Genomic DNA, 12799 nt, shown 5'->3' with positions numbered 1-12799 from the left:
TCTTCCTTCTACATTTTATTCTAATCTTTTCTACTTCTCTTTTTGCATTATATTACTTGTGATCATCAGGATTCACATAATTCTTGTATTGGTTGTATTTGCATTGTCTCTTTCCTATAAGATTATACATTTTTTGAAGCCAGGATACATTTATTTACATTGTATCCCTTACATGAGCTAGTACAGTGTCTTGGCACACAAAAGGAGCTTGACAAATGTTTAATTAAATTGTTAAAAATTAAATAATTTTAATATCATTGCTTTCTTTTTTTGTGTGCCACTTCAGCTTTGTTTCCTTGACAATATTTCCAAAAAAATTTTTTTACACAAAGTCCTATGTTATGACAGTATCCTTTAACTACTTTCTGAATACAGCAATGAGCTTTTTATTCTCAAAAGCCAAGAAGTAGTAATTAACAAAGCAGGGAAGAAATCATGATACCAAAATACAGAAATAGATCATAAATTAGGTAAGCTTTTAGTTGTGAATGTGTAGAATACTTTAAATGTTATTTCATGAGGTAGTTTAGGTAGTCTATTCATTTGAGTATTATAAACACATTAAAATTAAACTTTTGAACATGTTAATTATAATTTTCTAAACTTACATTGTTCTGAAATAACAATGAACAACTGTATAACATTCATTAAATGCCACAAATCATTAAAATAAACCATATGTATATAATTCAGAGAAATAAGTTACGATAGTATTGAAATTTGAGTATGATCATGAGAAAACTGAGCATGATAGCTTTTGATGGAATAGAATAAAATTTTAAGCTAGTATAAGAAAAAACCCAACTTAAATATTTGTATTTAATAATAAAATAACGACTTTTGATCATGATTTGAATGACTTATTGAACAGTAAGATCTAATAAATATAAATACTGACGTATTCAGAAAGAATTTCATCTTTATTTAGCTTAATTGTTAAATTGGGATTTTGAGTTGTGAGGGTGATGCTTCAATATAGCTTGAAAATTATCCATTTTCCCAATCCCCCTTTTGAGTTTACCTTTGTGGGCTCTAAATTTTTCACCTGGTAGATCAATAAATACGTTTTTTTTTTTTTTTTTTTTTTTTTTTGAGACGGAGTCTCTGTCGCCCAGGCTGGAGCGCAGTGGCGCCATCTCGGCTCAGGACAACCTCCGCCTCCTGCCTCAGCCTCCCGAGCAGCTGGGATTACAGGCACCCAGCGCCATGCCCAGCTAATTTTTTACTTTTAGTGGAGACAGGGTTTCACCATGTTGGCCAGCATGGTCTCAGCCTCCTAACCTCATGATCCGGCCGCCTTGGCCTCCCAAAGTGTTGGGATTACAGGCATGAGCCACCGCGCCCGGCCCAATAAATACTTTGTAGGCAGGGAATTCTAACTTGTCACTCAGTATACTAGTTGGAGACAGGTTTAAAACATCAAATCTTGGCCGGGCGCGGTAGCTCACGCCTGTAATCCCAGCACTTTGGGAGGCCAAGGCTGGCGGATCACCTGAGATCGGGAGTTTGAGACCACCCTGGCCAACATGGTGAAACCCCGTCTCTACTGAAAATACAAAAATTAGCTGGACGTGGTGGTGTGCGCCTGTAATCCCAGCTACTTGGGAGGCTGAGGCAGGAGAATCGCTTGAACTCAGGAGGTAGAGGTTGCAGTGAGCCGAGATCGTGCCACCGCACTCCAGCCTGGGGGACAGAGTGAGACTCTGTCTCAAAAAAAAAAAAAAAATTAAATCTGTAAACTCTTATTTGAAGAGTTTACCGATACTAAAGTATATACTTACTACTTACAGGAGCATTTCCAAACTTCTGTGACTTCTGTACAGTAAGGTGCATTAATAGTATTAATGAAATTTAAAACACCCAAAGAATAACGCCTTTCACAAATGTTTATTTCGCTAGGTGTATGAACAGTTAAAGCCAGCCTGAAAGATAAAAAATACTAACTCTTGATTTCGATTTCTTACATTTTCTGCTCCAAAGTACAAAGGAACTTAAATTTGAAGTTATAAAACGGATCCCACATTGTTTCTGTAATTATCATTTCGCAGTATTGGTAATAGGAATAACATCTTTGTCGAATAACCATTCCTAAAACTTACTTTTAGACTCATTCTTACATATTAATTTGCAAATAAGCAAATGTTAAGGACAGTATCAAAAAAGACTTTAAAACACATCTAGTGAACGTTCTGAGTTACTTCTAGTTTCGAAAATTCTATTGAATTCCAAGGTCACATGTATTATGTACATTAAACTTGTTTCCCTAAATAAAAGTTACTGATATGGGAAAGTTGCTTTAGGGGAATTTTCGCTAGTAAATCCATAATCCTTAAAATTCTAAGTGAATTAAACATTGATACTTTGCAAATATTTACAGCAGTGTAAATATTACTTTTTAAAGGTGCGTTAGTTTCAAGAATGCTGGGGTCCTACAAGCATGATGACACTTTGTAACACATACTTTTTTTTTTTGGTCTTTTCCTCTGCTCTCTAAATCTCTTAATTGCCATAAGTATTAAATAGAACTGATGTCAAGGTATCTTCTGTTCAAGATGGATGTTTACTAAACATGCAAAGTATTTTTAGAGATATAGATTCTAATTTGGAAGAAGAAAAATAGCAACAAATTTTCTTATTCATTTCTTTTCTCATCTTTAAAATACAAGTTAAATCGTAATTGGAATCCCTTTTCCCATCGTGTAGTCAAGCGTCTGTGCCAGACTTGAAGGCTTTACTTTGTTAGCCATGTGTTTATGAACCCCCAGCGCTTTCCCTAGATCTTTTGGCTGATAATCTCAAACATGGAGGATGCTTCTGAATCTTCACGAGGGGTTGCTCCATTAATTAATAATGTAGTTCTCCCAGGCTCTCCGCTGTCTCTTCCTGTATCAGTGACAGGCTGTAAAAGTCATCGAGTAGCCAATAAAAAGGTAGAAGCGAGGAGTGAAAAGCTCCTCCCAACAGCTCTTCCTCCTTCAGAGCCGAAAGTAGATCAGAAACTTCCCAGGAGCTCCGAGAGGCGGGGAAGTGGCGGTGGGACGCAATTCCCCGCGCGGAGTCTGGCAGTGGCAGCGGGAGAAGCGGCAGCCAGGGGCGCGGCGGGGCCGGAGAGAGGCGGTCCCCTGGGAGGACGGGGTCTCCCCTCGTTGCCTTTGTAGTGGAGAAGGTGGACAAGTGGCAGTCGGCGTGATCGCAGGTGAGGGTCGCTCGGGAGCCGGCCGGCGCCGGCCGGGAAGTGGAGGCGAGCCGGGAACAAAGCGGAGCAGCTCCGGGGTCCGCCCGCGGCGAGCGCTCTGGCGGCGTTGGGCTGGCCGGCCGGCCAGCTGCGCGCCGAGCACGTTGTGAGCCTGGCGGCGGCGGCGGGCGAGGAGCCGGCGCTGGGGGAGGGGGCCGCCGCCGCTCCCGCACTGCCCCCCGCGGCGGGGCGTCCTGCCCCATTGTGAGGCGGCGGCAGGCCGAGAGGAGGTAGGGCGCGCTCGGGGGGCAGGGGCGGCGGCGGCTCCGCTCGCTCGACACCCGGGCAGCGGCAGGAACGAACTCGGCTCCGGTAGCGGCCGCGGCGCGTCAGTCACACAAAAGGCAGCCGAGCTTCTCCCAGCGCGCGGACCGGCCCACGCTGCCGCCGAGGGCTCCCCACCTTACCGGCTTTCCTTTCCCTCCAATTTTGATAGGGAAGCGGGGCCGGCGCGGGCGGCCGAGGGTCCAGGCGAGCCCGCGGGCGGACGGGAGATGCCGCTGCTACACCGAAAGCCGTTTGTGAGACAGAAGCCGCCCGCGGACCTGCGGCCCGACGAGGAAGTTTTCTACTGTAAAGTCACCAACGAGATCTTCCGCCACTACGAGTAAGAGCCGGGCCGTGTGCGGGGCCGCGGGGGGTGTGGGGACTCCCCCCGCAGCGCCCTTTTGTCTCTCTCCTTTTCCTCGCCCTGGGCTTCTGGCGGGGCGACTTGAAAGTGACGGGTGGCCCCCGGGCCCGCGGTTCTCTGCCTCCTGGCCTCCACCTGGAGAACGCGCGGGGCCAACTGGCGGCGGCGCGCGTGGGGAACGCGGGTTGGTAGTGGCGGAGGAGGCTGGGGTCCCTGGCCGGCCTCGGGGACCGCTCCTAGCCGCTGCTGTCGCCCTCCCGCCCTCCTGGCCGCGGGGCGGCGGAAACTCCCCGCCTCGCCCCTCCCCGCCGCGGCCACACGCGCACTCCGGGGCCAGTTCCGGGATCCCCTCCCGGCGGCCGAGGGGATCCCCGCTAGGGTCAGCGACGTGGGGCCGCAGTCCCTGGGCCGGGGAAGGGAATTCCTGCCCCGGCGGGCAGGAAACGACTGGGCTGGGCTTCGTTTTCTCAGTCGGGAGTGGGGTCTGACGTTGGAGCTGCCTGGGGTAGGGGAGAGAGGAGCGGAGTTGAGACTCGCTCTAGAAGGGAAGGAGGGGGCGTCCCTACGGGCCAGGGGTGGAGGGCGCGGGACGCGAGAGCCTCCGTCCGCGGCCTCCGGTCCGGCGCTGCTAGGCCTCGGAGTGCGACGCGAGCCGCGCTGTCTGTCACCGCCTCTTCTTGGTGACTAACTCTCGTCTCCGGGGAACTCAGCGTCTCCGCCCCCGGGAGATCAGTGAGGAAGAAGTCGCGGCTGGGCAAGGGGAAGAGGAAGGGGGAAGAAGCAGGGCCTTGGGCGCCCCTCGTTTTCACTTTCGCATAGCCGGGAGCGCGGTGGAGGGTGTTGGGGGAGGGGGTTAAGACAAGTTCAACTCCAGACTCAGCCAGGCGCCGCTTTATCCGCCTGCGCATGTGGGCTGCCTGACATGTGCCACTCGCTATTGTTTTGATAAGAACGCGGAGCTGCTGGTGTAGTTACAGCTCCTACATTTTCAGCCCGTCGCTTAATTTATCCCAAGAGATCTAGTCCTGTGACACGGAGCAAGGGGGTGTGTTTTAGCGTCTTGTGTTTAAACAGGATCTCTAAGTGAGAACCTGACTTGATCAATCACTCGAAGAGGGTGATCCTCTCTTTTTCTTATGCTTTATCCTCTGCACTCAAAAGGAGTCCCTTTGTAGCTTGCAAACCAAGTGTAATAGCAACCAAGTAACGTCGCGTGTAAGGAGGCACCTTTTCTGAGTGGGGGCTTGATCAAGGGAGGGTTTTGGGCAAACTGTACCTAAGAAATGAATAGTGAGGTTAGAAAAGTTCCTTTGAGCATTTATTTTAAGTAAACCTTTTTCTTCAGCTCCACAGAAAGGGTTACACGTTAAACATGTTATATCCAGAGAAGTAGAGTACTTTTCGTCAGACAGTACTTTTAAGTAGGAGTGCACGTCTCGCTCTGCTCCTGTAGAGACTTGTTTTGTTACTCAAATAGAGTTCTCGTAACTAGTTAAGTGAACTTGGATTAGGTAATTGGACAAGGTTTTTTTTTTTTGTTTTGTTTTTTTTTTTTTTTTTTTTTAGGATTTTAAAGCTACAGGCCTTGCTAACAATTATGATTAAAAAAAAACTAAGAGTATCAACAAAATAGTAAATAGGCTTAAATTTCAAACTGCTTTCTCCTTCCACGTAAGCAGTCTTTTAAAGAGGCTTTTCTCACTTTTAGAGGGTCGGATGAATATGACTGTTATCCTTTGTGAATTAAACACTCTTAAGGCACTTTGGTTCTTGAGCTGAATTATTCTAACCATGGAGAAATCTGAATTGCTGAAATACAGATTTTTCGCGTTCCAGAACTATCTGTCTTCCATTATTTTTATTTATTTACTTATTTTGAGACAGGTTCTCGCTCTGTCGCCCAGGCTGGAGTGCAGTGGCACAATCTTGGCTCACTGCAGCCTCCACCTCGTGGGCTCAAACAATCCCCCCCACCTTACCACCTTAGCCTCCTGAGTGGCTGGGATTGCAGGTGCATGCCACCACTCTGGCTAATTTTTGTATTTTCATAGAGACGGGGTTTCGTCGTGTTGCCCAGGCTGGTCTTGAACTCCTGAGTTCAAGTGATCTGCCTGCCTTGGTTTCCCAAAGTGCTAGAATTATAGGCGTGAACCACCAAGCCTAGTCTTATCTTCCATTAATATTAAGGAATTGTATCCTTTGTAGTCTTAGGGCATTTAAACATTTTAAATAACTAGGTTTTTATTTTCAATTTTTGTTTTTTCCCTTATGCTGAAGTGTTTGGGCTTTTGGAAATTACAGGCAGTCCCAGAGAGATTACTGGTTTGGGAGCAAAGGTATTTGACCATTTACCCTGAATTAAGGAGTATTGCTGATGTTCTTAGGTTTCTATGACTGAACGGAAATAATTTTGACAAAATTGGAAGAAGACTGCCATTTAATCATGTTACATTTTGAATTACTTTCTGTTTCTCGCAAATGATTACAAAGAGATCTTTCCAAAAATGCATTTGTGGTACGTGGATATGGTGGTCTGTAGTATGGTAACCTGACCTTTGGAACAACTCTGGAAAAACTATGACGGAAACCTCTGCAGGCTGCTCTTTTTTTGAGACGGAGTCTCACCCTGTCGCCCAGGCTGGAGTGCAGTGGTGCCATCTCGGCTCACTGCAACCTCTGCCTCCCGGGTTCAAGCATTCTCTGCCTCAGCCTCCCGAGTAGCTGGAACTACAGGAGCCTGCCACCACGCCCAGCTAATTTTTGTATTTTTAGTAGAGGCGGGGTTTCATCATGTTGGCCAGAATGGTCTGGATCTCCTGACCTCAGGTGATCCACCTGCCTCGGCCTCCCAAAGTGTTGGGATTACAGGCGTGAGCCACCGCACTTGGCCTGTGCCTCACATTTTGTCTTCTCCAAGAACCTGAACTCTTTGAGACAGTGACTGGCCAGGATGCATCCTCAGTGATTATGTAGCAGAAGCTCCTTACTACATTCTCCTTAACTAATTGCTAACTCTTGATTGACCTGCTTTTTCATAGGTAAAGAAGACTCAATAGCACATCAACTACAGACAAATGCGTAAGCTAAGGTGCATAATGTAGTCTCTTAAATACGATTTATTCTGGCTGCGTGCGGTGGCTCATGCCTATAATCCAAACATTTTGGGAGGTTGAGGTGGGAGGATCACTTGAGGCCAAGAGTTTGAGATCAGCCAGGTCAAAATAGTAAGACCTTGTTTCTACAAAAATAAAAATATTCTTTAATTTTGGCTAGCCGACAACAATTTTGTTTATTTTTGCTGTGGATTGTTAAAAAATGGAACAGGTCTGAATACAGAATTTCTTGACTTGTGGGATAGGAAAATGATTTGTTGTATTACCTAGTGACTTAATCTCATAAATAAAATAACTTTTTTTTTAGCCATGTAGACACTTGGAATATATTTCCCATCTTTGAGTGAGTTCAGCCTTCAATACAAAATGTATAACTCTCTTCCACAACATCACTAACAGGTGGTCCAAATTATGTTTCACACTGGCTTTTCATTGGAAGAGGTTTAACTAGCTTACAAGGCATCCTGTTTTCATTGTTCATCTGCTCTCTCTTGTTAATAAGTCAGTCCTTTCAACAGCCTCCTTTTACAGGTGAGGAAACTGAAGTTGGGGTGGGGAGTAAATCCAAGATTACGGTGTCCAAAATTATTTTTCTAGTAACTGATAATGCTAGACTCTAACATCAATTATTCTAGCATTTATGCTCTTTTTACTGTTTACTATCACATAGTGCTTATTATGGAAAATTCTTCCTAATATCTGTTGAAGTATGCACTAAGAAAATAGGGGCATTGCCTGGAATTTAAACTGGCTGCCTAGATCTTTGTGTAGATACCACTCTGTACTGTCTGCTTAGACATTTGATTTTTTACTATACCCCAAATGATTAAGCTCTAGGTATTCAATGGACATATCAGAACATCATCAATTTATAGTAGGGAAGAATGTCTTTCATACTGACCAATTCCTACACTAATGGTCAGTTATGTGTGAAATCTAGTTATAATCAAAGGCTATTTGGTGAGCATGGGGTTTTCAAAGGAAGTTGGATAATTTTCCTAGCTAGTGTCTTTAAATGAGATGTTTAGCTCCTTTTTAAGGAATAAGCCTGCCGTATTGTCCTGATACTTGGATCCATGAGTCCTTTTTTCCTGGATGGTATAGCAGAGATTCCTAAATGCTTTTCTTTTTGAATTTTATCTTTTGTCTACTTAGCAGACACGTACTTAGTTTCAGATGTTTTAAATACATTTTTTCTTCAGACAATACATTGATCAGTTACTGCAATATTGTAGGTTGTAGTAACAACCTACCCCAAAACTTGGTGGCTCAAAATAACAACCCATTTTATTTGCTCACTATTCTGTGGATTGCCAATTTGTTTTCTGCTGGTTTCCTCTGGGCTCACTCACTTAGCTGCAGTCAGCTGGAGGCTAGGCTGAGGCAGGTTGGAGTAAGAGCCTCAGTCACAGGTCTGGGAACTCAGCTGGGATGGTTTTAGTTACCGTGTGGTCTTTCAACCTCAGAAAGAGGCTGTTTCACATGGTGGTCTTAGAGTTTCAAGAGGGTGAGAATGGAAGTCACTCAATATCATTTCTTTATTATTTTGGTCAAAACAGATTACAAGGTCAGCCCAGATTCAAGAGGTCATGAAATAGACTCCAGCTCTTGGTGAGAAGAGCATGAATGTCATATTTCAAAGGAGCCTGCACACCTTTAGACCTCTTTGCAAACAGTCTACCACAAGCAGTTGCTACAATTTTATAGTTGGGTCATCCTGATTGGATTTTGTGTGTTCACTGATAGTCTAATATATGTTATCCATCAAAACACAATGAAAACCATCCTAAGAACTTGTGGACCTGCCTTGTTGTTTGCCCCATACTACCTATAATAATGATTCAAAAACTCTTTCTTCCTAGAATTTCTGTTGTTTCCTACATTTGCCCTCAGGAGCTGACAAGAAGAAATATCTTCAGATGTTTGAGATAGTTCTGTCTCTTTCTGCTCCCCTTCCAAATGTCTAACTTTCTCTCTTGAAAACATGAGTTTTTCTGACATTGTTTCTCTACCATACTGGTTATTCTTCTAGGATCTCTCTGCACATGTGGTACCTGAACAATAAGAATTGATAATATTTATTGAGTGCACTTACATTTTAGGGGCATTTGCTAAGAATTATCTGATTTTATGTTATTTTATTTTATTTATTTATTTATTTATTTTGAGACGGAGTCTGGCCCTACCACCCAGGCTAGAGTGCAGTCATGAGATCTCGGCTCACTGCAAGCTCCGCCTCCCAGGTTCATGCCATTCTCCTGCCTCAGCCTCCCGAGCAGCTGGGACTACAGGCATATGCCACCAAGCCTGGCTAATTTTTTTGTATTTTTAGTAGAGACGGGGTTTCACCGTGTTAGCCAGGATGGTCTCGATCTCCCGAGATCGAGTATATATACACATATATAATATATACGTATATATTATATATACATATATATGTACATATACGTATATATTATATATACATATATATGTACATATACGTATATATTATATATACATATATATGTACATATACGTATATATTATACATATATACATACGTATATATTATATATATACATACACACATATATATTATACATATATACATACGTATATATTATATATACATATATATGTACATATACGTATATATTATATATACATATATATGTACATATACGTATATATTATACATATATACATACGTATATATTATATATATACATACACACATATATATTATACATATATACATACGTATATATATTATATATATGTATATATTATATATACGTATATAATATATACGTATATATTATATATATACATGTATTACACACACACACACACACACATACATACATACATACATACTTACATACATAGAGAGAATGAGTGTGTTTTGGCCCCTAAGTAGAGTACACTTTGTTTTTATCTGAATTGTACTTTGTTTCTGTTTTTTTTTTTTTTTGAGACGGAGTCTCACTGTGTCGCCCAGGCTGGAGTGCAGTGGCTCCATCTCGGCTCACTGCAACCTCTGCCACCCTGGTTCAAGCGATTCTCCCACCTCAGCCTCCCGAGTAGCTAGGATTACAGGCTCCTGACACCGTGCCCAGCTAATTTTTGAATTTTTAGTAGAGACGGAGTTTCACCATCTTGGCTATGCTGGTCTTGACCTCCTGACTTGTGATCCACCCGCCTCGGCCTCCCAAAGTGCTGGGATTACAGGTGTGAGTCACAGCACCCGGCCTAGTTTCTGATTTTTATGTCACAATTTAATCTTCCCCTACTAGGTTTTTAGTTTTTTAGTTTTCCCAATACCCAACAAATTAATAGTATGTTGCACTTTGTTCCTCAGTTTGTTCACCAGAGTGTTGGTTGACTTCATATTACAGGTGCGTTCTTAAGAAAGTCCCTTGTAACTCAGCAACTTTTCCTTATGAAATAATGGTAAAGAGGAGGGGTCATCAAATTTTTTCCACAAAGGGCCAGATAATCAGTATTTCAGGCTTTGCTTGGCCATAGGGTCTCTTGTACCTATCCAACTGTGCAAATGTAGTGAGAAAGCAGTTATTGACAACACCTAAAAATACGGGTATAGTTGTGTTCCCCAAAAAATCTACAAAAACAGGTGGAGGGCAGGGTTTGGTCTCTGTGCCAGTAGGATGCCCATCTTTAGTGAAGAGGATGATTGAAAGAGCGCAGTCATAAATCTGACATTAATAACCTGTATTAGCCTAAATTTACATTCATATAAAAATACTTTGTATGTTATCATTTTTGCTCACAGTAGTAAAATGTATTTCTTGTAAGTTTCATTAGTTACATTCTTAATAATGTAGAAATTGAAGAGGCATTGTAACCAACCCCCTAGAATTCAGTATTAACAAATTCTGCACATTTAAATGTGTATGATAAATGGGTAAAGTGTGAGCAGAATTACAGAAGTGGGAGAAAGTGAAGGTGTGTAATGTTAGAGATGGTGCTGTGCTGTTAGGGGGTTATGAGTAGGGGAGAGATGACCCTTGGACTTTTCTCCCTTAAATTGGCCACTGTGGTAGCATGTCCTGCCTCCTTAGGGTAAGTCTTTGCGCACAGTGAAGCTATAATGTAACAATAACTTTGTAGAGTAAATAGACACAAAGGAAACAAATGGCACAAACATTTTGTAGGAGATAGTAGAAACCTTGGGGTATAAAAGGGCAGCTGTACATCACTGGTTGTGGCATTTGTGCCATTGCTGTTCTTGGTATTTTTAGGCAGTGTTAAATCTAAATCGTGTTTGTTGCACTTCACTGCGTTTAGCTGTCCCCCTGCCATGGCATGAAATATCCCATGCGTGGCCTACTCAATACCCCAGGCACTTAGCTGCTGTGGCTAGAGCTGTGCTGTCCAGAACAGGAGCCATTACTTGGCCAGATGGGTTATTAAGTACTTGAAATGTGATTAGTCCGAATTAAGATAGACATAAATGTAAAATATACATTGGATTTTTTTTTCTTTTTTTTTGTTTGAGACAGTCTCGCTCTGTTGCCCTGGCTGGAGTGCAGTGGCACAATCTCAGCTCACTGCAACCTCCACCTCCCGGGTTCAGGTGATTTTCCTGCCTCAGCCTCCCCAATAGCTGGGACTACAGGCGCGTGCCACCACGCCTGGCTAATTATTTGTATTTTTAGTAGAGACGGGGTTTCACTGTGTTAGCCAGCATGTACTCGATCTCCTGACCTCGCGATCTGCCTGCCTCGGCCTCCCAAAGTGCTGGGATTACAGGCGTGAGCCACCATGACCGGCGGATTTTTTTTTTTTTTTAAAGAAGAATGTAAGTAAAGTATCTCAATTTTTAAAATGTTTATTACGTATTGAAATGAAATTATTTTGTGATATATTGGGTTATTTTTATTTTAAAATTTTTAAATGTGACCACTAGAAAATTTAAAATTATACATGTGACTAACCATTCTATTTCTACTAGCACTGGCTTACAGACTAAAGTATAAGATATTTAGATTTGAAGTATAATTTTCTCAAGCAATACTAAGTATTGTTTAAGTTATTAGAAGTATACTTCATGTGATGGATATCCCAGTTACCCCGATTTGATCATTACACATTGTATACAGGTATTAATATGTATAACTGTTATATATCAATTTTAAAAAAGAGGAAAAAAGTATACCAATGTACATTATGTGCTAACTATGTACTGGTTTGAGAAGCTAAATATTATAGATATGTTTGTTTCTATAGGAAAAAGTTAGAACTTTTTTCCTTTCTTTTTTTTTTTTTTTTTTTTTTTGAGATATTGTCTTACTCTGTCACCCAGGCTAGAGTGCAATGGTGCGATCTTGGCTCACTGCAACCTCGGCCTCACGGGCTGAAGTGCTCCTCCTGCCTCAGCCTCCTGAGTAGCTAGGACTACAGGCATGTGCCACCACGTGGACCTGGCTAATTTTTCCGTTTTTAGTAGAGACTGGGTTTTGCCGTGTCACCCAGGCTGGTCTTGAGCTCTTGGGCTTAAGCATTTCTCCTGCCTCAATCTTCCAAAGTGGTGGGATTACAGATGTGAGCCACCGTGCCTGAACTAGAACTTTTTTAAGAAACAGGGTTGTGCTCTGTCACTCAGGCTGGAGTGCAGTGGTGTAATCATAGCTCACTGCAGCCTTGAACTCCTGGGTTCAGGTGCTCTTCCCACCTCAGCCTCCTGAGTAGCAAGGACTATAGATGTGCGCCCCCTGGCTAATTTTTTTCTTCAATTTTTGGTGGAGACAGGGTCTCGCTTTGTTGCGCAGTCTGGTCTCGAACTCCTGGCTTCAAGTGATCCTCCTGCCTCAGCCT

The 12799-nt window shown here is 42.9% G+C and overlaps 1 protein-coding gene across 15 annotated transcripts in view; it reads left to right on the top strand.

Annotated features, from left to right (window-relative positions):
- Window positions 1–12799, top strand: part of BAZ1A (bromodomain adjacent to zinc finger domain 1A) — a 174992-nt gene that overhangs the window by 49890 nt on the left and 112303 nt on the right. For 7 of the 15 annotated variants that reach the window (XM_063793308.1, XM_054666483.2, XM_063793306.1 and 4 more), the window contains exons 1-2: window positions 3058–3196; window positions 3672–3842. In XM_063793308.1, coding sequence (XP_063649378.1) covers window positions 3730–3842 — 113 coding nt within the window. In that variant the 5' untranslated portion in view covers window positions 3058–3196; window positions 3672–3729. Of the gene's footprint in view, window positions 1–2994; window positions 3197–3381; window positions 3466–3671; window positions 3843–12799 lie in introns of those variants that run through there. The other 8 variants (XR_010151086.1, XM_054666477.2, XM_003314393.6 and 5 more) reach the window with 3 other exon arrangements.

This window comes from Pan troglodytes, chromosome 15 (genome assembly GCF_028858775.2).
Source record: "Pan troglodytes isolate AG18354 chromosome 15, NHGRI_mPanTro3-v2.0_pri, whole genome shotgun sequence".
Lineage (NCBI taxonomy): Eukaryota > Metazoa > Chordata > Mammalia > Primates > Hominidae > Pan > Pan troglodytes.
Note: the sequence above shows the minus strand (reverse complement) of the source record. Positions and strands in the feature narration are given on the sequence as shown.